We start from the raw sequence: 25,659 nt of genomic DNA, 5'->3' as shown, positions 1-25,659 counted from the left end.
TATAACTATTATTTACAATAAAGAATTGTTGATTTCATGTCACCAAAATATCTAACAACACATCTTCATTCATTAGAGTATTAATTTAATAAGCAATTTGGATACATTTAAGACAAATCCATTCGCCAATGCTCTTCCAATTGGCTTATTAAAGGCTGTTTAGTCAATAACTTTTAAAATCAGATTAGAATTTGTGATTATGAAGAGTCTCCTTGTTCTTTAAAAACCCTGCATGTGCAATTTGGAATGTTGGGGCTGAGAAATGGAATGCTGGAATGTAAAATCAATCTTATCTTTTATTGGCATGTTATCCGGTAGGGATTGTCCTATCTTGTGGATGATCCCCTGTTATCTGTACGAACATCCACTATCAAGGTATTCATTTTATTTCTCAATGCATGTTTTTAAATAAGAGTGGGCAAGTTCACAAGGGTTTTTTCTTCTTCTACTGTTTTGTATATTGATTTTCACACAAAAAAAAAAAAAGTTTGCAATTTACCATTTAGGGTATGTCTCCAGTCTGTGCTGGTAATGTGGCTTGTACAGTCCATGTGCACATATCTAATCATCTTACTCAACAGAGAAGCACAGACGTACTCCAAACCACAACTCTCCAGGCACTATTTAGTGGTAACAGTACTGTCTCTCTAGGTGGTGAGACTGCTACAGGTCTATGAGATGAGAGGGAATCATACCAAACCACCCTCCTGTGTGCTAATCATTTGACTTTTTTTTTTTTGGGGGGGGGGGGGGGGGGCGACGGCGGCAAGTGCAAGCAGTTAAGCTCGTTTTGCTATTGGATCCTATAATGTCCAGATTCGTCTGTGCATTCCCCAGTGAACAGAACAAGCAGGGTGCTACTATGGCGAGTCCCCTATGAATGATAATACCTTTTCTATAGGCAAAGAAATGTTTCTTTTTGAAGAACAAAAGAAAAAGAAACACAGTGACATGCCCACTCTTGGTTTTGAGTTGCTTTCAGTTTTAACTGCTCTGGATTGTAATTGTCTTGTCATGTCCCAAAGAGAACGTGTTAGGAATGGTTCTGTACATGGGAATCTGCTCATCCGTGCATTACAGGATGTTTAAAAGGGTGGCTGATGAGAGAGGACACAGAATTCGCATGAATGATAGATTCAAATTTTCTAGTAAATGCTATACTGTAATACTGCACAGTAGGCAAGAACGTCTCGCTAAAGCAATCTGCAGTTCAGAAATTATGTTAGTAAAGTGCTCCACGGGAAAATTTACTCAATTATTATTTTGGTTCCCCACAATAATTTGAGACTGTCCTATTTTAAATGAGAAGTAGTATTAGTACATTAGTACAAAGTGTCCTCAAACAAGGCAAAGCTTATTACACTTTTTAGGTATTTTGCCATAAAAGTTAAGTACATAATATTCTTAAGAGTGTTCTTATTTATGGGGTTCTATTTACAAATATATGATTTCAGATAATTCTTTAATATAGCCTCAAATTATTCAAGAGTGGATCTCAAAAACCCATTTAAGGGTTGTAAATATTTAGACTTAGGGCATATCCAATTATCCCCGGTAAAACATCTTTTTTTCTGATGTTTAACCGATTTTTTTCATACAGACTATCCAGATTGATCGCCTGCAAAAAAATCCCTATCTCCTGAAAACACACAGGTTCAATGAAACCTCTGTGTTTTCGCGTGAAACAGACCCGTTTTCGGATGAAAATGGGGTTATTTCCGGGGATTCTGCTTCGCCTGCCGGAGGCAGGAGAAACATAATCCCTGATAAACCGCGGCATACGCCGGCTTATCGGGGCTACCTTATTGTATTGATACAGAAAGATGTCACAACTGCCCAATAATGTTTTGAAAACTCTTGTGCTTAACTCCTTGCAAGAATCAGATACAAGACAAAGCTGATAAAATACTTCTCAGCTGTTATATTTACTATGAGATATAAGTGTAAATGATGACTCATCACAATACTGTAGCCTAAATTTGCTAATTCCTAAGCCTTTGTTTAAAGTTCTTGGTACTATACAGTGATAACAATAAATGCAGATTCCCAAGTATATAAGAGCTGCACTTTTGTAATTGTAATAGTCTGTATGTATATTGTATTAGATAGTCACTCTTTGTGTTTCAACAGAACCATGAGTTCATGGATGAACAGATGTTCGAACAGAACTGTAGAGAGAGTCCCATGCAGAACTACCCATCCAGCCGCAGCCCATCGCTGTCCAGTCACCATGGGATCTCCACATCTTGCTGCTCTCGTCGGAATAAGAAGACCACACATCTCCCAAACTCCAATGTACCAGCTACGAGGCTGCGTAGCATGCAAGAGCTCAGTACTATTCATATCCAGTGTGGAGATCAACCATCACTAACTACAAGGTAATATATAGTAGGAGCTTAAAAGCAATAAAGCTTGGAAAAACTATATTTTAAGGGGTTAATGAAACAGTATCAGAAAAAAAATATAATGTAAAAAAATATTAAATCGAGCAAAGACCAATTCATTCACATAAAAACATATACTGATCAACTGCTTAAAGAATCTTTCCAAAATAAGGATCATCTGATTTCTGACTTCCAGAAGTTTGGAAAATTTATGATGGAGCAACAACTATTCTTCTGCTTTTCAGAGATCATCTGCTGATGTCTGTGCCATGAGCTCAGGAGGTCCCTGATAGAGGAGAACTGGGCAAGAGGTTAATCTGGGAGCATTCTTTTTCCTATAGCAAACCAATACCAGTGAGATACACATGGAAGGACTTTTGCTTATTTAGGATTCCAATTATTTTAGACATCTATGCTTTCTGATTTTAAGATTCTGTGATAGGAGTAGAATTTTAAAAATTTGCCATTTTGCACCTATGTGGATAATCCCAACAATTCTAAATTATTTGATGAAACAGCTCCTTTTGCAGCCCCCATTCTCCAGTGTGAATGTAAAATCAACCGATTTTGCCACCTTAAAAACATAGAATTCACAGAAGAACCACTTGGCCAACCTAGCCCTAAACACATGCACACTAGGGTTCATTTTTGGTCAGGGGCTAATTAACCTACCAGACTATTTTTGGACTGTTGGCAGAAACTGGAGTACTTTGAGGAAACCCACACAAGCACATGGAGTATATACAAATTCCACAGTTAGGACCATGGTGGGAATCAAACCTATGACCTCAGTGATGTGAGGCAGTAATGCTAACCATTACACCATTCGTCCTGCCCACATAGTTGTCCTTTATCTCTACATTAAGGGGGTAATTCAGACCTGATCGCACACAGGCGTTTTTTTGCAGTGCTGCGAGCAGATAGTTGCCGCCTACAGGGGGAGAGGGTAATCGCTGTGTAGAGGTGCGATTGCTTGTGCAGAGCTGCACAACCAAAAGTTTGTGCAGTCTCTGCACAGCTCAGGACTTACTCAGCAGCGATGATCCGGCCAGGAGCTGACGTCAGGAATGCTCCCTCCAAACAGCTGGGCACGCCTGCGTTTTTCCGGGCACTCCCTAGAAATGCTCAGTTGACACCCACAAACGGCATCTTCCTGTCAATCTACATGAGATTGCCGGTGCAATCGCTTTCTTCATTAAATTCATCCCTGTTGCCGACGCGCCTGCGCATTGCGGAGCAAATGCATGCACTGTTCAGACCTGATCGCACTGCTGAAAAGGAAAAGCTAGCGTGCGATCGTGTCTGAATGACCCCCTAAATGTGCTAATATCATGAGTAGAGAACAATCTAAGGGTGGAATCTGCAGGGGGAAAGGGTGCAGTGAGTTGCCATTGCAACGGTGTGCAAACACCGGTAACGGTACCCAAACTCGCCCCGCCTCATGGCCCCTTCTAGTGCCAAACTCACACATTTTTACTCGCCGTATGGGGCTATGAACAAAAATATGCGAGTCCAGAAGTACCGTAAGTGTTCGTGGTTAATTGGATTCATTCAACATGTGCTTGCCAAGGGTTACCATTAAGATTTGTAGATGCTTTGCAGTAATTAAGCTGCAGACTCTTGTTTCCAAGGTTTTGCATGCAGTCTATTTTCCTTTTGATTTCAATCACGTTGTTCTCACTTGTAGTATAAATTAAAACTTCAACACTTGTAGTTGAAATCTGTGGTTAAAACAGTCCATGCCAGTTCTGAAAGGCATACTCTCTTTTCTGTTAATGTATTATCTTGCCATTAGATCAGATGTTCTGCATCAGTCTCAGAGTTTGATCTAGAGTTTCTGTATTGTAGTTTACTACCTGCAGTTGCTGACCTCTCAAGGCTCTGTAATAGTATTAAAAATGGAGACTGAAAACCGAGGGCTAAAATAAACTATCCAATGTCAAAAAAACAAACAAATACCCCATAGCTTATATAGACTGGGCTTACATAGACTTAAGTGTCCTTAGGGTTCTTGGGTCAAGTTATGACTCTCTACAGCAGGCAGCTATATCTTCTAGTGCAGCGACTCATCCTCATGATGTCCACTGCATAGACTACGCTTTGCACTGCACATGAATTTTTAAGAAACCTGCTTACTGTGTCTACTACTTTTTGCAGTAGACAACAGGCTTTGGGAGCCACTTCATGGCAATCTGTCTTGAAGCAACACCAAGACCAACCGATCCCTCTGCACTAAGTAAGTTTGCTTCCAATGAGACTTTTAACTTGCTCAGCTAAAGAAAATGGAAAAACAAATGGACAGACATGCAAAACTATACAGTGCATCCAGAAAGTACTCACAGCGCTTCACCTTTTCCACATTTTGTTATGTTACAGACTTATTCCAAAATGTAATAAATTAATTTTTTTCTCAAAATTCTATACACAATACCCCATAATGATAACGTGAAAATTTATTAGATTTTTGCAAACTCAAAATTGAGCTCAGGTAGATCCTGTTTCCACTGATCATCCTTGAGATGTTCCTACAGCTTAATTGGAGTCCACCTGTAGTCAATTCAGTTGGTTGGACAAGATTTGGAAAGGCACACACCTGTTTATATAAGGTCCCACACTTGACAGTGCATGCCTGAGCACAAACCAAGCAGGAAGTCAGAGGAATTGTCTGTAGACCTCCAAGACAGGATATTTCATCTAAACATCCCTAGCGCTTTCTTTTAAATATCATAAAAATCCAATCTAAGAAAGCAGCTTAATCCCGTAGCGCAGGCAATTAATTACATCTCCAAGACAGGATTGTCTCAAGGCACAAATCTGGGGAAGGGTACAGAAAAATATCTGCTGCTTTGAAGGTCCCAATGAGCACAATGGACTCCATCATCGATAAATGGAAGACGTTTGGAACCACCAGGACTCTTCCTAGAGCTGGCTGGCCGTCTAAACTGAGCGATCGGGGGAGAAGGGCCCTAGTCAGGGAGGTAGTCAAGAACCTGATGGTCACTCTATCAGAGTTACAGCATTCCTCTGTGGAGAGAGGAGAACCTTCCAGAAAGACAACCATCTCTGCAGCAATCCACCAATCAGGCATGTATGGTAGAGTGGCCAGACGAAATCCACTCCTTAGTAAAAAGCACATGGTAGCCCGCATGGAGTTTGCCAAAATGCAACTGAAGGACTCTCGGACCATGAGAAACAAAATTATCTGGTCTGATGAGACAAAGGGGCTAATAGCGACTGGACAGCGATCGCAGTCTGAATTATTTTGTGGAGTGCGCCCGGGAGCCTAGTGAGGTGCTAAAAACATCTTTGGGCTGCAATCGTCTCTGCCTGATTGACAGGCAGAGGCAGTCACAGAGCGGGAGGGGGTGTGCCAGTGACATTAGAACACCTTTGAAGGGGCGCAGTTCGGACAACGGAGGCGTGTCTGGACCGTTGGGGGGGGGGGGGGCATGGCGGGTGCATGATGTCACCTTTAGCTGCTGAGACCCGGGACGCCATTGCGGGGGGGAGGGGAGGTCCAGACATGCGGGGCGGACTAGCTCTGTGCTGGGCGTCCCTCCACATGTCCGTGAAACTGATTGTAGATGCACATCTACGATCAGATCTGAAATAGGCCCAAAGATTGAACTCTTTGGCGTGAATTCCAGGCATCATGTTTGGAGGAAACCAGACACTGCTCATCACTAAGCCAATACCATCCCTACAGTGAAGCATAGTGGTGACAGATATTTTTCAGCGGCAGGAACTGGTAGACTAGTTAGGATAGAGGGAAAGATGAATGCAGTAATGAGCAGAGACATCTTGGATGAAAACCTGCTCCAGAGCGCTCTTGACCTCAGACTGGGGCAACGGCTCAGCTTTCAGCAGGACGACCCTAAGCACACAGCCAAGATATCAAAGGAGTGGCTTCAGGACAACTCTGTGAATGTCCTTGAGTGGCACAGCAAGAGCCCAGAATTGAATCCGATTCAACATCTCTGGAGATATCGGACGCTTTCCATCCAACCTGATGGAGGTTGAGTGGTACTGCAAAGAGAAATCGGCGAAACTGCCAAAAGACAGGTGTGCCAAGCTTGTGGCATAATATTCAAAAAGACTTGAGACTGTAATTGCTGCCAAAGGTGCATCAACAAAGTATTGAGCAAAGGCTGTGAATACTTATATACTTGTGATTTCTTAGTTTTTTATTTTTAATAAATTAGCAAAAATCTCAAAAACACTTTTTTCACGTTGTCATTATGGGGTATTGTGTGTAGAATTTTGAGGGAAAATAAGATTTTACTCACCGGTAAATCTATTTCTCGTAGTCCGTAGTGGATGCTGGGGACTCCGTAAGGACCATGGGGAATAGACGGCTCCGCAGGAGACTGGGCACATCTAAAGAAAGATTTAGGACAATCTGGTGTGCACTGGCTCCTCCCCCTATGACCCTCCTCCAAGCCTCAGTTAGGAACTGTGCCCAGAAGAGCTGACACAATAAGGAAGGATTTTGAATCCCGGGTAAGACTCATACCAGCCACACCAATCACACCATATAACACGTGGTAGGAACCCCGGTTAACAGTATGATAACAATTGGAGCCTCTGAAGAGATGGCTCACAACAAAACCCGATTTTTGTAACAATAACTATGTACAAGTATTGCAGACAATCCGCACTTGGGACGGGCGCCCAGCATCCACTACGGACTACGAGAAATAGATTTACCGGTGAGTAAAATCTTATTTTCTCTGACGTCCTAGTGGATGCTGGGGACTCCGTAAGGACCATGGGGATTATACCAAAGCTCCCAAACGGGCGGGAGAGTGCGGATGACTCTGCAGCACCGAATGAGAGAATTCCAGGTCCTCCTCAGCCAGGGTATCAAATTTGTAGAATTTTGCAAACGTGTTTGCCCCCGACCAAGTAGCTGCTCGGCAAAGTTGTAAAGCCGAGACCCCTCGGGCAGCCGCCCAAGATGAGCCCACCTTCCGTGTGGAATGGGCTTTTACAGATTTAGGCTGCGGTAAGCCTACCGCAGAATGCGCCAACTAAATAGTGCTACAAATCCAGCGCGCAATAGACTGCTTAGAAGCAGGAGCACCCAGCTTGGTGGGTGCATACAGGATAAACAGCGAGTCAGTCTTTCTGACTCCAGCCGTCCTGGAAATATAAATTTTTAGGGCCCTGACTACGTCCAGCAACTTGGAATCCTCCAAGTCCCTAGTAGCCGCAGGCACCACAATAGGTTGGTTCAAGTGAAAAGCTGAGACCACCTTCGGGAGAAACTGAGGACGAGTCCTCAATTCTGCCCTATCCATATGGAAAATCAGATAAGGGCTTTTAAAAGACAAAGCCGCCAATTCTGAAACCCGCCTGGCCGACGCCAAGGCCAACAGCATGACCACTTTCCACGTGAGATATTTTAAATCCACAGTCTTAAGTGGTTCGAACCAATGTGATTTCAGGAATGCCAAAACCACATTGAGATCCCAAGGTGCCACTGGGGGCACAAAAGGAGGCTGAATATGCAGAACTCCTTTGACAAAAGTCTGAACTTCGGGCAGTGAAGCCAGTTCTTTTTGGAAGAAAATCGACAGAGCCGAAATCTGGACCTTTATGGACCCCAATTTGAGGCCCAACGTCACCCCTGCTTGCAGGAAGTGCAGGAATCGACCCAGTTGAAATTCCTCCGTCGGGGCCTTCATGGCCTCACACCAAGCAACATATTTTCGCCAAATGCGGTGATAATGTTTTGCGGTGACATCCTTCCTGGCTTTGATCAGGGTAGGGATGACTTCCTCCGGAATACCCTTTTCCTTCAGGATCCGGTGTTCAACCGCCATGCCGTCAAACGCAGCCGCGGTAAGTCTTGGAACAGACAGGGTCCCTGCTGCAGCAGGTCTTGTCTGAGCGGCAGAGGCCAAGGGTCCTCTGTAAGCATCTCTTGAAGTTCCGGGTACCAAGCTCTTCTTGGCCAATCCGGAACCACGAGTATGGTTTTCACTCCTCGCCTTCTTATTATTCTCAGTACCTTGGGTATGAGAGGTAGAGGAGGAAACACATAAACCGACTGGTACACCCATGGTGTCACTAGAGCGTCCACCGCTATCGCCTGAGGGTCTCTTGACCGGGCGCAATATCTTTTCAACTTCTTGTTGAGGCGGGACGCCATCATGTCTACCTGTGGTCTTTCCCACTGGTTGACCAGCATTTGGAAGACTTCTGGATGAAGTCCCCATTCTCCCGGGTGGAGGTCGTGCCTGCTGAGGAAGTCTGCTTCCCAGTTGTCCACTCCCGGAATGAACACTGCCGTCAGTGCTAACACATGATTCTCTGCCCATCTGAGAATCCTTGTGGCTTCTGCCATCGCCATCCTGCTTCTCGTGCCGCCCTGTCTGTTTACATGGGCGACCGCCGTGATGTTGTCTGACTGGATCAGTACCGGCTGGTTTTGAAGCAGGGGTCTTGCCTGGCTTAGGGCATTGTAAATGGCCCTTAGCTCCAGGATATTTATGTGAAGAGAAATCTCCTGATTTGACCACAGTCCTTGGAAATTTCTTCCCTTTGTGACTGCCCCCCAGCCCCGAAGGCTGGCATCCGTGGTCACCAGGACCCAGTCCTGTATTCCGAATCTGCGGCCCTCTAGTAGATGAGCCCTCTGCAGCCACCACAGCAGCGACACCCTGGTTCTGGCCGATAGGGTTATCCGCTGTTGCATCTGGAGATGGGACCCGGACCATTTGTCCAACAGGTCCCACTGGAACGTCCTTGCGTGGAACCTTCCGAATGGAATTGCTTCGTACGAAGCTACCATTTTTCCCAGGACTCGTGTGCATTGATGTACCGACACTTTTCCTGGTTTTAGGATGTCTCTGACCAGAGATGACAATTCCTCGGCTTTTTCCAGTGGAAGAAACACTCTTTTCTGGTCTGTGTCCAGAATCATTCCCAGGAACAGAAGACGTGTCGTCGGGACCAGCTGTGACTTTGGAATGTTTAGAATCCAGCCGTGCTGTTGTAGCACTTCCTGAGAAAGTGCCACCCCCCCTATCAACTGTTCTTTGGATCTCGCCTTTATCAGGAGATCGTCCAAGTACGGGATAATTAAAACTCCCTTCTTGCGAAGGAGTATCATCATTTCGGCCATTACCTTGGTAAAGACCCTCGGTGCCGTGGATAACCCAAACGGCAGCGTCTGGAACTGATAGTGACAGTCCTGTACCACAAATCTGAGGTACTCCTGGTGAGGAGGGTAAATGGGGACATGCAGGTACACATCCTTGATGTCCAGGGATACCATGTAATCCCCCTCCTCCAGGCTCGCAATAACCGCCCTGAGCGATTCCATCTTGAACTTGAACCTTTTGATATAAGTGTTCAAGGTTTTTAAATATAAGATGGGTCTCACCGAACCGTCCGATTTCGGTACCACACACATTGTGGAGTAGTAACCCTTTCCTTGCTGAAGGAGGGGTACCTTGGCGATCACTTTCTGTGAATACAGTTTTTGAATAGCCACCAACACTGCCTCCCTGGCAGAGGGAGTTGCCGGCAAGGCAGATTTTAGGAAACGGCGGGGGGGAAGACGTCTCGAATTCCAGCCTGTACCCCTGAGATACTACTTGAAGGACCCAGGGATCCACTTGTGAGAGAGCCCACTGTGTGCTGAAAAACCTGAGACGCGCCCCCACCGTTCCCGATTCCGCCTGAGCAGCCCCAGCGTCATGCTGTGGACTTACCGGACGCAGGGGAGGACTTCTGCTCCTGGGAACTAGCTGTGCGCTGCAGCTTTTTCCCCCTTCCTCTGCCCCTCGGCAGAAAGGATGAGCCTCTAGCCCGCTTATTTTTCTGGGGCCGAAAGGACTGTACCTGATAATACGGTGCTTTCTTTTGCTGTGGGGTAGCCTGTGGCAAAAAAGTCGATTTCCCAGCAGTAGCTGTGGAAACGAGGTCTGAAAGACCTTCCCCAAAAAGTTCCACCCCTTTATAGGGTAAAACTTCCATGTGCCTCTTGGAGTCGGCATCACCTGACCATTGCCTAGTCCATAACCCCCGTCTGGCGGCAATGGACATAGCGCTTATTTTTGATGCCAGCCGGCAAATATCCCTCTGTGCATCACGCATGTATAAGACCGCGTCTTTAATATGGTCAATCGTTAGCAAAATATTGTCCCTATCCATGGTATCAATGTTTTCCGACAGGGAGTCTGACCACGCAGCAGCAGCACTGCACATCCAAGCTGATGCAATAGCGGGTCTCAATATAATGCCCGTGTGTGTATATAGCTTTTAGGGTACTTTCCTGCTTTCTATCAGCAGGTTCTTTTAGGGCGGCCGTATCCGGAGACGGTAGTGCCACCTTCTTTGATAAGCGTGTCAGCGCTTTATCTACCCTAGGGGGAGTTTCCCAGCGTGACCTATCCTCTGGCGGGAAAGGGTACGCAGCCATTAACCGTTTAGAAATGATCAATTTCTTATCTGGGGAAGACCACGCTTCCTCACACACCTCATTTAATTCGTAAGATGCAGGAAAAACTACTGGTAGTTTTTTCTCACCAAACATAATACCCTTTTTTGTGGTACCTCGGGTATCATCAGAAATGTGTAATGCATTTTTCATAGCCTCAATCATATAACGGGTGGATCTATTGGAGGGTACACTCGTCTCATTATCGTCGACACTGGAGTCGGTATCCGTGTCGACATCTGTATCTGTCATCTGAGGTAGCGGGCGTTTTATAGCCCCTGATGACATTTGAGACGCTTGGACAGGCACAAGCTGAGTAGCCGGCTGTCCTATGTCGTCAAACCTTTTATGTAAGGAGCTGACACTGTCACGTAATTCCTTCCATAAGTCCATCCACACTGGTGTCGACCCCGCAGGGGGTGACATCACATTCAGGCATTTGCTCCGCCTCCACATCATTATCCTCATCATACATGTCGACACAGCAGTACCGACACACAGCAGACACACAGGGAATGCTCTTACAGAGGACAGGACCCCACAAAGCCCTTTGGGGAGACAGAGGGAGAGTATGCCAGCACACACCAGGGCGCTATATAACACAGGGATATCACTATACAGAGTGTTTTCCCCTATAGCTGCCTATATTATATATATATATATATATATATATATATATATATATATATACACTGCGCCTAAATTGTGCCCCCCCCCCTCTCTTTTTTACCCTTTCTGTAGTGCAGGACTGCAGGGGAGAGCCAGGGAGCTTCCTTCCAGCGAAGCTGTGAGGGAATAATGGCGCCAGTGATACTTTCTTCTAGGAGCTCAGGAGAGCCCCTAGTGTGCATCCAGCTCAGCCGGGCACAGAAATCTAACTGAGGCTTGGAGGAGGGTCATAGGGGGAGGAGCCAGTGCACACCAGATAGTCCTAAATCTTTCTTTAGATGTGCCCAGTCTCCTGCGGAGCCGTCTATTCCCCATGGTCCTTACGGAGTCCCCAGCATCCACTAGGACGTCAGAGAAATATACATTATGGTAAGAGCTTAATGCTGATAACGGTATTTCTCCTAAGTCCACAGGATAACATTGGGATATGATGAAGCGACAGAGGATTTGCACAAATCGGTCAAAGCTTTTTGGACTCCCAGCATGCAGCAGGCCCGTCCATATATCGCTGCCTCCTGGGTCAGGCAAATCAGTTGTTTTGCCAAAGCTCAAGGCAGGAGCATCATAGATAGCCCAAATCAGGCGAGAAGGACACACATGCACACACTTCCATACAAGAAGGTAGAGGTTAGTGAGTAAAAAGATCCTCAAATCAGGTGCATCAGGGTGGGATCCCTGTGGACTTAGGAGAAATACCGTTCTTACCATAGCGTATATTTCTCCGGCAGGGTCCACAGGTTATCTACGGGATAACATTGGGATTTCCCAAAGCAATTTAGTGGTGGGGACGCTTCTGATTGGACAGGAGAATCCTTCGCCGGAATTCAGCGTCCTGAGAGGCAAAGGTATCCACGGCATAATGTCTAATGAATGTGTTAATGGAAGACCATGTGGCTGCCTTACATATCTGTTCTGCTGAAGCACCACGTTGTGCTGCCCATGATGGACCTAACTTACGAGTAGAGTGAGCAGAGACATTAGCCGGGACAGGGAGATCAGCTTGTGAATATGCTTCTGAAATAGTCATCTGAATCCATCTCGTCAGTGTCTGCTTATCGGCAGGCCATCCTCTCTCTAGAGAATGAAGAGAGAATCTGCCTTTCTGATGGCACTGGTACGATCCACCTTAAGGTACGGACCACATCCAGCGATGCATCTCCGGAGAAAGGCCCGGTTCCTGGGAAACCGGGACTACAATTTCTTTAAGGTGAAATCTAGACACCACCTTAGGAAGATACCCAGATTTAGTTCTGAGAACCGCTCTATCTGGATAAAAAAATCAGAAATGGAGGACGACATAACAATGCCCCTAAATCTGACACTCTTCTAGCTGACGCCATGGCCAGTAGAAAAAAGAACTTTAGCTGTCATCCATTTAAGATCCACTCTATTAAGTAGTTCTAATGGGGCAACTTGAAGGGCCTTTAGGACTAAACTTCAGACCCAAGGCACTATAGAAGGAACAAAAGAAGGTTCAATGCACAGCATTCCCTGGAAAAAAGTGCGCACATCCTGTAGGTTGGCAATTTTCTTTTGAAACCACACAGTCAATGCTTACACTTGCACTCTCAAGGAAGTCACCTTTAAACCTTTATCCATTCCTGCCTGAAGGAATGCTAAGACCCTGGAAACTCTGAAAGACCTAGGGTCAAATTTCCGTTCACTGCACCATTGAATATAGGTTTGCCATATTCCGTGATAAATTTGAGCTGAGGAAGGTTTTCTTGCTCTGAGCATTGTTTGAATTAGCTGTTGAAGAATCCTCTTGACTTCAGGATAGAGGTCTCAAGAGCCACGCCGTCAAAGACAGTCGATCCAGATGTCTGTGATAACAAGGAACCTGTGTCCGTATATTTGGACGTTGAGGGAGTAGGAATGGAGCATCCATCGGCATGTCTCTGGGCCAAGCCGGAGCTATTAGTATCATGGCACCCCTTCCTTGCTTTAGCTTTCTCATCACCCTGGGTAATAAGGTGATTGGAGGAAACACATAGGCCAGATGAAAGTCCCATGTCACCGACAGGGCATCCACAATGATTGCGCTGGGATCCTTTGTTCTTGACCCGTATGCGAGAACCTTCTTTTTCTGACGGGAAGCCATGAGATCTATCTCTGGTAACACCCACTTGTCGACTAGGGTCTGGAAGACCTCCGGGTGTAGAGCCCATTCGCTTGCCTGAATGGCGTATTGACTGAGAAAGTTTAGGACTCCTGGAATGAACACTGCGGACAAGGCTGGATGATGAAGTTCTGCCCACTTTTGTGTGAGACTTACTTTCTTCGTAGCTTTTTGGCAGCGAGTTCCTCCCTGATGGTTGAGGTACGCTACTGCTGTCTCATTGTTCGAGCGGATCTGAACTGGTTTTCCCCGAAGGATGTACTTTGCCTGAATCAGTGCCATGTATATAACCCAAAGTTCCAATATATTTATTGACAGGCAACCTTCTTCCTTGGTCCATTGCCCCAGGCAACAAAACCTTCCTAACACTGCTCCCCAGCCCTGGAGACTAGCATCTGTTGTCAGAATTTCCTAATCTGATATCCAAAATGGTCTCCTCTTGTCCAGATGGGATGTCTGTAACCACCAGGCTAACGACCTCCTTACTTTCACCGTAAGGACCATAGTCTGCGTTTTTATCATCTGATGAAACACATTCCATTTGGCAAGGATCAGATGCTGCAGAGGCCTCGAGTGGAACTGAGTATACTCCACCATGTCAAATGTTGACACCATCAATCCCATCACACGCATTGCTGCGTGAATGGATACCCTTTGACTGTGTAGCAGCTCCTGAATACTTGACTGAACTTTGGATATCTAGTTCAGGGGTAAAATTACTCTTTGAAGGCTTAAATCCAGTACAGCCCCCAAGTGAGTCATCCGCTGTGGCGGAACCAGAGACTATTTCACCCAATTTATGAGCCACCCGTGCTTCTGCAGACACGTTATTGTCTGTTGAAGATGACACAGGAGCAGTTCCTGAGACTGTGCCAGGATTAAAAGATCGTCAAGGTATGGAAAAATTCTTATTCCCTGCTGGTGGAGATAAGCTGCCATTACCACCATAATTTTGGTAAATACTCTGGGGGCTGTGCTAACTGAAAAGGTAGGGCCTGGAACTGAAAATGCTGTTGGAGTATAGCAAACTTGAGATAGCACTGATGGGACTGAGCTATAGGAACATGTAGGTAAGCATGCTGGATATCCAGGGATACCATATAATGCCCCTGGCTCCATGGCCAAAATGATGGAACGTGATTGAGTATGGGCCAGAATGACCCATTTGGCTTCTGAACTAGAAACGGGTTGGAGTAAAAACCCTGTCCTTGTTGTGCAGGAGGAACTGGAATAATTACTTCTGACTGAAGCAATTTCTGAACTGCCTCTTGCGAAGCCCTGTCCTTCATCTCTACCTGAAACGGGCTAGTACAAAAAAACCTTCGAGGAGGGTGTTTCTTGAAGGCAAATGCATAACCGAGAGATAGCTCCTCCTGCACCAAGGCATCTGTTGTAGACTGCTGCCAGATCTGAGCAAACTGAAGAAGTTGGGCCCCCACCCTGGAATCCTCCAGGTGGAGGCCCGCACCATCAGGCTGATGGCTTATTTTACCAACTGGTCCTCTGGTAGACCAATGCTTTTTAGTCTTACCAGACTTGTTGCATTGGGGTTGTTTGCAGTCACTTTTCCCTTTAGCTTTTCCTTGAGACTGACAGGGCCGAAAAGCTTTAGGTTTGAATTTGTACGTGGAAGTGTTAAAGCTGGTTAACTTACAGGACGAAAAAGCAATACCTTTTATACTAAAGTTCGAGCTGCTGCGGTCGCTGAATATAATCCTTAACCTACGTACTTTTTACCCACTTAGCGTACACAGGCCCGTGACGTGTACGTACTTTGCGTACTCATGCTGCAACGGATGTACTAAGTACACACACACCGACACGCTGTAAGCACAATGCAGCTACACGTGTGGCTGAAATACACTTTAGCAGGAAAGGAACACGACACCAATTGTATTTAAAAATGTTGGGATCCGACCCACCAACAGTTATTTACTAAAAGGGGGTTACAACGATAATACGAACACAATTAAGAGAAAAGAGGCTACAATCAATGATACATACGTTTGTTTCGCCAGCACCATCCGGTCCCGGTCCTCAGTCAATCAAGATAGATGACCTTCAGAGAATGTGTATGACCGGCCAGGCAGCGTGGCTTTTATACATTTGTCCAAATCATGATACAATAGAAACTGTAATCTCTTCACCCATAGGTCAAAGGGCTGGTCATTTACAGTACAGGAGGGGTCATAGATCGGTTTGAATAGGTGGGCGATGCCTGGTCAAGGTGCACTTGCAGATGGTCTCCACTGGGTTCCCGCCGAATATCAAGAGTACAGTAAATAGTTAATATTAATATTCTGTCCCTGCGCATATCTATGCGCAGAAGCATGCTATCTTCTGCAAACTGCTACCGGAATATTGCTCTTAAAATACTGTACAGCTGGATGCCAAACACCACCCCCTAACCTAATTCTGTCCCCTCATATCCTGTAAAGGGGAATCCCTTTGTTGTTGTACCTTTTAAGCAAGTGTAACTCGCTGGTGTGGTGCATGTGGGCTATGTGTAAATCGTGCACTATGTGGATTAAATATATGCGTCTTTGTGTCTTTTCCATGCGAATACCTATGCTACCGTAATTACTCATACCACGCGCTAATACGCACTACGATTTTACGCAACTTGCGGGCATGTGCACGTACGGCAGAACAAGTACACGCACAGAAGCCATCTGTGTGGTGTTTGTACGTAATGCGTGTGACCATAATATTTTCGACTTCAACAGAAGGAAATTTTACTTTCTTGGAGTCTGCTTCTGACTCCAAAATATCTGTAAATTATTTATCAAATGAATATCTCCAAAGAAAGGTAAAGACGCCAAAACCTTTTTAGATTCTGAATCAGCTTTCCATGTAGGTAGCCAAACTGTTCTGCGAGCGGCTACTGTTGAAGCTGATGCCCTGGAGGCAATTGCACCCACATCCAATGGTGCTTCTTCCAAGAACATCGCAGCCTGTTTTATATGTGCCGTATGGGATTTTTGCTCTCTAGATGCCATTGAAAGATCTCCTTCCAATGCATCAGCCCAGGTAGCCACTTCTTTTGCCATCCAAGCTGAAGCCATGGCTGGTCATGTGACTGCCCCAGACAGGGAAAACATGGCTTTTTTTTAAAAAATCATCCACTCTCCTATCCGTGACATCATTTAATGATGTTGAAGGCAGAGGTAATGTAGATTTTTGCACTAAACGAATAACATGCATATCTACTTTCGGGGCCACCTCCCTTTTTAAACAATCCCGAGCTGGAAGAGGATAATTGGAATTCCATTTCCTAGGAATTCTAAACTTTTTACTGGGCGTAGCCCAAGCCTCTTCCATGATTTCCGTCAGCTGATCTGTCCCAGGAAACTCAATCTTAACTGTTTTGGGACGTTTAAACACAGGTGCCTTGGATTTTAACACAGGCTCTGATGATTCTTCTAAGGATAGAATGGCTTTCATTGCCTTAATTAACTCAGCTATGTCCACTGAGCTGAGACCTATCCTCCAATGAATCCTCATCTGAAACATGTATAGACTGTGAAGATGTAGATTTACAGCCTGTTTCTTTTGAGAGGGTGCTGCTTGAAGTGAAAAACCGCAGGAGGGAAGCTGCATGTTAGGGTTAATTGTGTAACCTATTCCTGGTACAGAAGTTGGAATTATCCGCTCAGCTATACTGGATAATGTTTGTGCAAACATATCCCAAGGGGGATCAACTTGCACTTGTATCTGCCTTGTACTATTCAAGAGACCTTGGTGAAACCTAAAACAGTTTGCACACAAACCATTCTGAACCAGATTCTGAGAGGTTTACCCAGCTTTGCAAGACAAACATGATATGAGTGTTGGTGTTGCTGTGAGTGTATCTTCCTCACCTTTGCCGCTCTTAGACATGATAAATAATCAACACAATGTACTACACAATTTGTGACTGTAATCACTTTAAGACTCGTTAAAGTGACATACAATCCGACCCTACCCTGCTATACACCAGCATTGAGGATCGGTTTATAGAAAAAATAGGATTTTGGTACTTACCAGTAAATCCTTTTCTCCTAGTCCGTAGAGGATGCTGGGGACTCCAAAAGGACCATGGGGTATAGACGGGATCCGCAGGAGCTTGGGCACACTGAAAAGACAAACTGGGTGTGAACTGGCTCCTCCCTCTATGCCCCTCCCCCAGACATCAGTTATAGGAACTGTGCCCAGGAGAGACGGACATTTCGAGGAAAGGATTTTTGTGTAATCTAAGGGCTACAAACATACCAGCCCACACCACAAACATACCGTACAACCGGAGTAACAGTAAACCAGATAACAGTATGAAATAACAACAGCAGCAAGCTGAAAACCAGAAATACACAATCAGTGTATAAATCAAGTTAACCTACAAGAATACACTGCAAGTAACAGTCCGCACTGGGATGGCCGCCCAGCATCCTCTACGGACTAGGAGAAAAGGATTTACCGGTAAGTACCAAAATCCTATTTTCTCTTACGTCCTAGTGGATGCTGGGGACTCCAAAAGGACCATGGGGTTTATACCAAAGCTCCAGACTGGGCGGGAGAGTGCGGACGACTCTGCAGCACCGACTGAGCAAACGCAAGGTCCTCATCAGCCAGGGTATCAAACGTATAGAACTTTGCAAAAGTGTTTGAACCTGACCAGGCGGCTGCTCGGCAAAGCTGTAAAGCCGAGACGCCTCGGGCAGCCGCCCAAGACGAGCCCACTTTTCTGGTAGAATGGGCTTTTACTGACCTTGGCATCGGTAGCCCGGCCGAAGAATGAGCCTGCTGAATCGTACTACAAATCCAGCGTGCAATAGTCTGTTTTGAAGCAGGATGACCGATTTTGTTAGAAGCATACAGGACAAACAGCGCCTCAGTTTTCCTGGCAACAGCCGTTCTGGCGACGTAGATCTTCAAAGCTCTCACCACATCCAGAGACTTTGGGACTGCCACAGCATCCGTAGCAACCGGCACCACAATAGGTTGGTTAATGTGAAACGAAGACCCCACCTTCGGTAAAAATTGTTGACGAGTCCTCAATTCTGCCCTATCTGAATGAAAAATCAAGTACGGGCTCTTATGAGATAAGGCCGCCAACTCAGACACCCGCCTGGCAGACGCCAGCACCAACATCATGACTACCTTCCAGGTGAGAAATTTCAACTCAACCTTACGCAAAGGTTCAAACCAGGGAGACATGAGAAACTGTAAGACCACGTCAAGATCCCATGGAGCCACAGGAGGCACAAACGGAGGATTGATATGAAATACTCCTTTCACAAACGTCTGAACCTCAGGGAGGACTGCTAATTCCTTTTGAAAGAAAATAGACAATGCCGAATACTGCACTTTGATGGAGCCCAATTTGAGGCCTGCATCTACACCTGCCTGCAAAAAGTGGAGAAAACGACCCAAATGAAAATCTTCCGCAGGAGCCATTTTAGTCTCACACCAGGACACATACTTCTTCCAAATACGGTGATAATGTTTTGCCATAACCTCCTTCCTAGACTTAATGAGAGTAGGAATGACCTCCCCGGGAATACCCTTACGAGCTAAAATCTGGCGCTCAACTTCCATGCCATCAAACGCAGCCGCGGTAAGTCCGGAAACACGCACGGACCCTGCAACAGCAGGTCCTCTCTTAGAGGAAGCGGCTAAGGATCTTCCACAAGTAATTCCTGAAGATCCGGATACCAGGCCCTTCTTGGCCAATCTGGAACGACGAGAATCGCCTGAACCCTTGCTCGACGAATGATCCCCAGTACCTTTGGAATGAGAGGAAGTGGAGGGAACACATACACCGACTTGAACACCCACGGAGACACTAGGGCATCCACCGCGCTGGCTTGGGGGTCTCTTGACCTGGAACAATACGTCGGGAGCTTCTTGTTGAGACGAGACGCCATGTCGATCAACGGAATTCCCCAACGCTTCGTCACCTCCGCAAAAACCTCTTGGTGAAGAGCCCACTCTCCCGGATGGAGATCGTGTCTGCTGAGGAAATCTGCTTCCCAGTTGTCCACTCCCGGTAGGAAGACTGCTGACAGGGCGCTCACGTGTTGTTCCGCCCAGCGAAGGATTCTTGTGGCCTCCACCATTGCCGCCCTGCTCCTTGTTCTGCCTTTACGGTTTATATGTGCCACTTCTGTGATGTTGTCTGACTATACCAGGACCGATCGACCCTGAAGAAGGCTTCTTGCTTGTAGCAGGCCGTTGTAAATGGCTTTTAACTCAAGAACATTTATGTGGAGAGACGCCTCCTGGAGCGACCATCTCCCCTGGAAGTTTCTTCCTTGGGTGACAGCACCCCAGCCCCGGAGACTTGCATCTGTTGTCAGAAGCACCCAGTCCAGGATACCAAAGCGGCGTCCTTCTAGGAGGTGAGAACTTTGTAGCCACCACAGGAGAGAAATTCTAGCTCTGGGAGATAGTTATCTTCCGGTGAATGTGCAGGTGAGACCCGGACCATTTGCTCAGCAAATCCCACTGAAACACCCGGGCATGAAACCTGCCAAACGGAATGGCTTCGTACGCCGCAACCATTATCCCCAGAACCCGAGTACACTGATGGATGGACACACTCTTTGGCCGCAGAAGTTCCCTGACCATCGACTGCAGGTCTAGAGCTTTTTCTTCTGGAAGAAATACTCTTTGTAACCCTGTGTCCAGAATCATGCCCAGAAAAGACAGCCGAGTGGCCGGAATCAACTGAGATTTCGGCAAATTTAGCACCCAACCGTGCTGTCGCAGTACCAGCAGTACCAAATTCACACTCCTCAGCAACCGTTCCTTGGACCTCGCCTTTATCAGGAGATCGTTCAAGTACGGGATAATTGTAACCCCTTGCCTGCGAAGGAGAACCATCATTTCTGCCATGACCTTGGTGAAAATCCTCGGGGCCGTGGAAAGCCCAAACAGCAACGTCTGAAATTGGTAATGAGACTCCTGTACCGCAAACCTTAGGAAAGCTTGATGTGGAGGATATATCGGGACGTGTAAGTAGGCATCCTTTATGTCGACTGACGCCATAAAGTCCCCCCCTTCTAGGCTGGCAATCACCGCTCGAAGAGATTCCATCTTGAACTTGAAAACTTTCAAGTATGGATTGAGGGACTTTAGGTTCAGAATCGGTCTGACCGAACCGTCCGGTTTCGGCACCACAAAAAGTCTCGAGTAGCACCCCTCCCCCCGTTGAGACGGGGGAACGGGAACAATGACCCTCTGATGACACAACTTTTGTATTGCTGCCAGCACCACCTCCCTGTCCAGAAGAGACACTGGCAGGGACGACACGAAAAACCGGTGAGGGGGCGTCTCCTGAAACTCCAACCTGTAACCCTGAGATACAATCTCTAGAACCCATGGATCCAGGTCCGATTGAACCCAGACCCGACTGAAGAACTGCAGACGGCCCCCCACCGGTTCGGACTTCCCCAGGGAAGCCCCAGCGTCATGCGGCGGACTTGGTAGAGGCAGGGGCGGACTTCTGGTCCTGGGCGCCTGACACTGTAGGCGACTTCTTTCCCCTTCCTCTACCTTTTGAAGCGAGAAAGGACAAACCTTTTCCTCGCCTGTATTTATTCGGACGAAAGGACTGCATCTGCTGATGTGGTGGCTTTTTTTGTGTTGTGTGGGAACATATGGAAGAAAAGACGACTTACCCGCAGTCGCAGTAGAAACCAGGTCAGCCAAGCCGTCCCCAAACAGGACATTACCTTTAAAGGGTAACGCTTCCATAGCTCTCTGGGAATCGGTATCCGCATTCCATTGATGGATCCACAGCGCCCTCCTGGCCGAAATCGACATGGCATTGGCTCTTGACCCCAAGAGACCAACATCCCTCGCCGCATCCTTCAGGTAATCTGCAGCGTCCTTGATATAACCAAGAGTCAAAAGAACAGTATCTTTATCAAGGGTATCCATATCAGCAGCTAAATTCTCAGCCCATTTAGCAATAGCACTACTCACCCATACCGACGCTACAGCAGGTCTGAGCAATGCCCCCGTATTAGTGAAAATGGACTTCATAGACGTCTCCAGCTTGCGATCCGCCGGATCCTTGAGAGCTGCTGTGTCAGGAGACAGAAGCGCCACCTTCTTAGACAAACGAGATAAAGCTTTATCAACATGAGGAGACGCCTCCCATTTTCCCCTATCACTAGGGAGGAAAGGATATGCCATGTAAATCCTCTTGGGAATCTGCCACTTCTTGTCCGGCGACTCCCAAGCCTTTTCACAAAGAGTATTCATCTCATGAGAGGGAGGAAACTGCAACTCAGGTTTTTTCTCTTTAAACAAGCAAATCCTTGTTTCCTGTACGGCAGGTTCCTCAGAAATGCGTAACACATCCTTTATAGCCACAATTATGTACTGAATACTCTTAACTAATCTTGGATGTAAAGGAGCCTCAGTGAAGTCGACATCGGACTCAGAATCCGTGTCGGTATCAGTATCTACCACTTGAGTAAACGGCCGCTTTATCGACCCCGAAGGGGTCTGTACCTGCGACAAAGCATCCTCCATGGATTTTTTCCACACCTGTGTCTGTGACTCAGATTTATCTAATCTCTTTGATAAAGAAGCCACATTAGAATTAATTGTATTCAACAGTGCAAGTAAAGCAGGTGTCGGCTGCGCCGACAGAGCCAACTCCAGACCCGCATCTGCCCCCCCAATAACCTCCTCCGGTGAATAACATTCAGCCTCAGACATGTCGACACAGAGTATCGACCCACCGACACACACACAATGCCTCAACCAGGGGACAGGCCCACAAGAAAGCCTGGATAGAGAAACACAGAGGGAGTATGCCAACTCACACCCCAGCGCCCATATATCCACCCAACGAATATATGTAGCAGCGCTGCCTCAATAACACCAAATCTGCACCAGCTACTGTGCCCCCCCGATAAGCTCCCCGTTACTTTAGTGGAGCTTGTGCAGGTCAGGACCAGCGTCTCCTGCATGCCGCGTGTGAGGAGAAAATGGCGCCTGTGAGCCGCGCGGCTAAGCTCCGCCCCCTCCCGGCGCGCTCCAGCCCGCCAAGTTCAAAAACCTGAAAATGCCGGCGGGGGTCTTGAAAACTGTGCCGAGGCACCGAAAAAGCATCTGCCAGCCCTACAAACCTCAGTAACATGCTGCCCAGCGCCCCCCCCCCCCCCCCCCCAGCACCCTGTGAGTGCTGGAGGAAGTGTGTGTGTGGGAGCATGGAGCGCAGCGTTACCGATGCGCTGTACCTGGTTACTGAAGTCTTCTGCCGTCCTGAAGTCTTCTGTTCTTCTCATACTCACCCGGCTTCTTTCTTCTGGCTTCAGTGAGGGGGGTGACGGCGTGGCTTCGGGAACAAGCAGCTAGGCGCACCAAGTGATTGAACCCTCTGGAGCTAATGGTGTCCAGTAGCCGAGAAGCAGAGCCCTTACACTAAGAAGAAGTAGGTCTGCTTCTCTCCCCTCACTCCCACGCTGCAGGGAGCCTGTAGCCAGCAGGTCTCCCTGAAAATAAAAAACCTACCAAAATGCTTTTCCAGAGAAACTCAGGAGAGCTCCCCTAGTGAGTGTCCAGTCAGTCCTGGGCACAAAGTCTGAGGTCTGGGGGAGGGGCATAGAGGGAGGAGCCAGTTCACACCCAGTTTAAGTCTTTTCAGTGTGCCCAAGCTCCTGCGGATCCCGTCTATACCCCATGGTCCTTTTGGAGTCCCCAGCATCCTCTAGGACGTAAGAGAAAACTGAATTATAGTAAAGTCAGCAATCACACTAGCAGTCAGTCACGTTATGCATTAGTACAATAAGCAATATGCGCACATAATCAACTACAGATACATTTAAAGTATGTAGGAGAAACATATTACAGGTTGAGTATCCCATATCCAAATATTCCGAAATACGGAATATTCCGAAATACAGACTTTTTTGAGTGAGAGTGAGATAGTGAAACCTTTGTTTTTTGATGGCTCAATGTACACAAACTTTGTTTAATACACAAAGTTATTCAAAATATTGTATTAAATGACCTTCAGGCTGTGTGTATAAGGTGTATATGAAACATACATGAATTGTGTGAATGTACACACACTTTGTTTAATGCACAAAGTTATAAAAAATATTGGCTATAATTACCTTCAGGCTGTGTGTATAAGGTGTATATGTAACATAAATGCGTTCTGTGCTTAGATTTAGGTCCAATCACCATGATATCTCATTATGGTATGCAATTATTCCAAAATACGGAAAAATCCGATATCCAAAATACCTCTGGTCCCAAGCATTTTGGATAAGGGATACTCAACCTGTACTGCATTACTTTATAAAAAGTTACTTTATAAAAGTTTTAACCGTATTCAGAAGCATAGCGAAAGAAAATAGGATTTTAGTACCTACCGGTAAATCCTTTTCTCTTAGTCCGTAGAGGATGCTGGGGACTCCAAAAGGACCATGGGGTATAGACGGATCCGCAGGAGCTTGGGTACACTATAAAGACTTAAACTGGGTGTGAACTGGCTCCTCCCTCTATGCCCCTCCTCCAGACCTCAGTTAGAAAACTGTGCCCAGGAGAGATGGACATTTCGAGGAAAGAATTTATTGTTATAAACACGGTGAGTGTCCTACCAGCTCACACCTCAAACACACCGTAGAATGTGGCATTCAGTAGAATACCAGCCCACGGCATGAACAAAACACAGCCACATGCTGAGAGAATATGTAACACAAACCGTGTGCAAAACCACATAAGCAAAAATAAGACCCCGCATGCCATGGCATGAAAAACGGTAGCAACCGCCTGACAGAGAAGACACACCACCAGGGTGTAACCAAAAACACTAACCGCAGACACCGTACGCACTGGGACGGGCGCCCAGCATCCTCTACGGACTAAGAGAAAAGGATTTACCGGTAGGTACTAAAATCCTATTTTCTCATACGTCCTAGAGGATGCTGGGGACTCCAAAAGGACCATGGGGTTTATACCAAAGCTCCAAAACGGGCGGGAGAGTGCGGACGACTCTGCAGCACCTTATGAGCAAACAAAAGGTCCCCAACAATTATGGTATCAAACTCGTAGAGCATAGCAAAAGCGTTTGATCCCGACCAATAATCCGCTCGGCAAAGTTGAACCGCCTAGACTCCTCGGGCATCCGCCCAAGAAGAGCCCATCTTTCCATTAGAATGGGCTTCCACGACTTCGGTCACGGCAATCCAACCGTAGAACAAACATGCCAAATCGTATCACAGATTCAGCGTGTAACAGACTGCACACTGCAGTCGCCCCAAGCATGTTGGGAGCATACCGGACAAACAGAGCCTCTGTTTCTCCAAACTGAGCCAAATTGGCGACCTAAATATTCAAATCCCCGGTAACACCGAGAGACTTTGAATCAGCTAATGCCTAAGTAACCACCGGCATCAAAAATAGACTGTTTTCTGAAAACCCAGAAACCACTCTTTGGCAGAACTACAATCCGAGTTCACAATTCCTCTCTATCCACCTGGTAGATCAAACAAGGCTCTTGTGAGACAAAACCACCACTTCCGACACCCGCCTTGCGGACGCCAAAGCCAATATCATGACCACTTTCCAAGAGAGAATTTTTTTTTTTAAAGAAAATAATAAGGCCATACTGCACCGAAATGGAGCCGAACTGTAGGCCTGCATCCACACCGGCTTGTAAGTATGGATAAGAACGACCAAGCTGAAAGTCTTCCGTAGGAACCATCTTGATTCACACCAAGACACAGAATTACGCCAACCACGGCGGTAAGGCTTTGCCGTTACTTCTGTCCTAGCCTGAAACATTGAGGAAATGGCTTCACTGAGAACATCCTTCCGGCTTAGGATATGGCATTCAACCGCCACGCCGTCAGACGCAGTCGCGGTAAGTCTTGATACACGCCCTGATCTAGTTGTAACAGTTCCTCACGTAAAGGAAGAGGGCAGGAATCTCCCATGAGCAAATCATGAAAAACTGGATAGCAAAACCTCCTTGGCTAGATCAGATCCGAGAGGATCGCCTGAACCTTTGTTCTTCTTACGTTTATCACCTTCAG

General features: G+C 46.5%; 1 protein-coding gene across 10 annotated transcripts in view; it reads left to right on the top strand.

Annotated features, from left to right (window-relative positions):
* Positions 1-25,659, top strand: part of KCND3 (potassium voltage-gated channel subfamily D member 3) — a 618,909-nt gene that overhangs the window by 570,803 nt on the left and 22,447 nt on the right. For 6 of the 10 annotated variants that reach the window (XM_063955370.1, XM_063955367.1, XM_063955368.1 and 3 more), the window contains 2 exons: positions 319-375; positions 2,131-2,378. In XM_063955370.1, the coding sequence (XP_063811440.1) occupies positions 319-375; positions 2,131-2,378 (305 nt within the window). Of the gene's footprint in view, positions 1-318; positions 376-2,130; positions 2,379-2,629; positions 4,047-4,541; positions 4,621-25,659 lie in introns of those variants that run through there. The other 4 variants (XM_063955372.1, XM_063955374.1, XM_063955375.1 and 1 more) reach the window with 3 other exon arrangements.

The sequence above is a fragment of the Pseudophryne corroboree genome, chromosome 2 (assembly GCF_028390025.1).
Source record: "Pseudophryne corroboree isolate aPseCor3 chromosome 2, aPseCor3.hap2, whole genome shotgun sequence".
In the NCBI taxonomy this organism is placed as follows: domain Eukaryota; kingdom Metazoa; phylum Chordata; class Amphibia; order Anura; family Myobatrachidae; genus Pseudophryne; species Pseudophryne corroboree.
The sequence above is the reverse complement of the archived record's forward strand: the minus strand, read 5'-3'. Positions and strand labels throughout refer to the sequence as shown.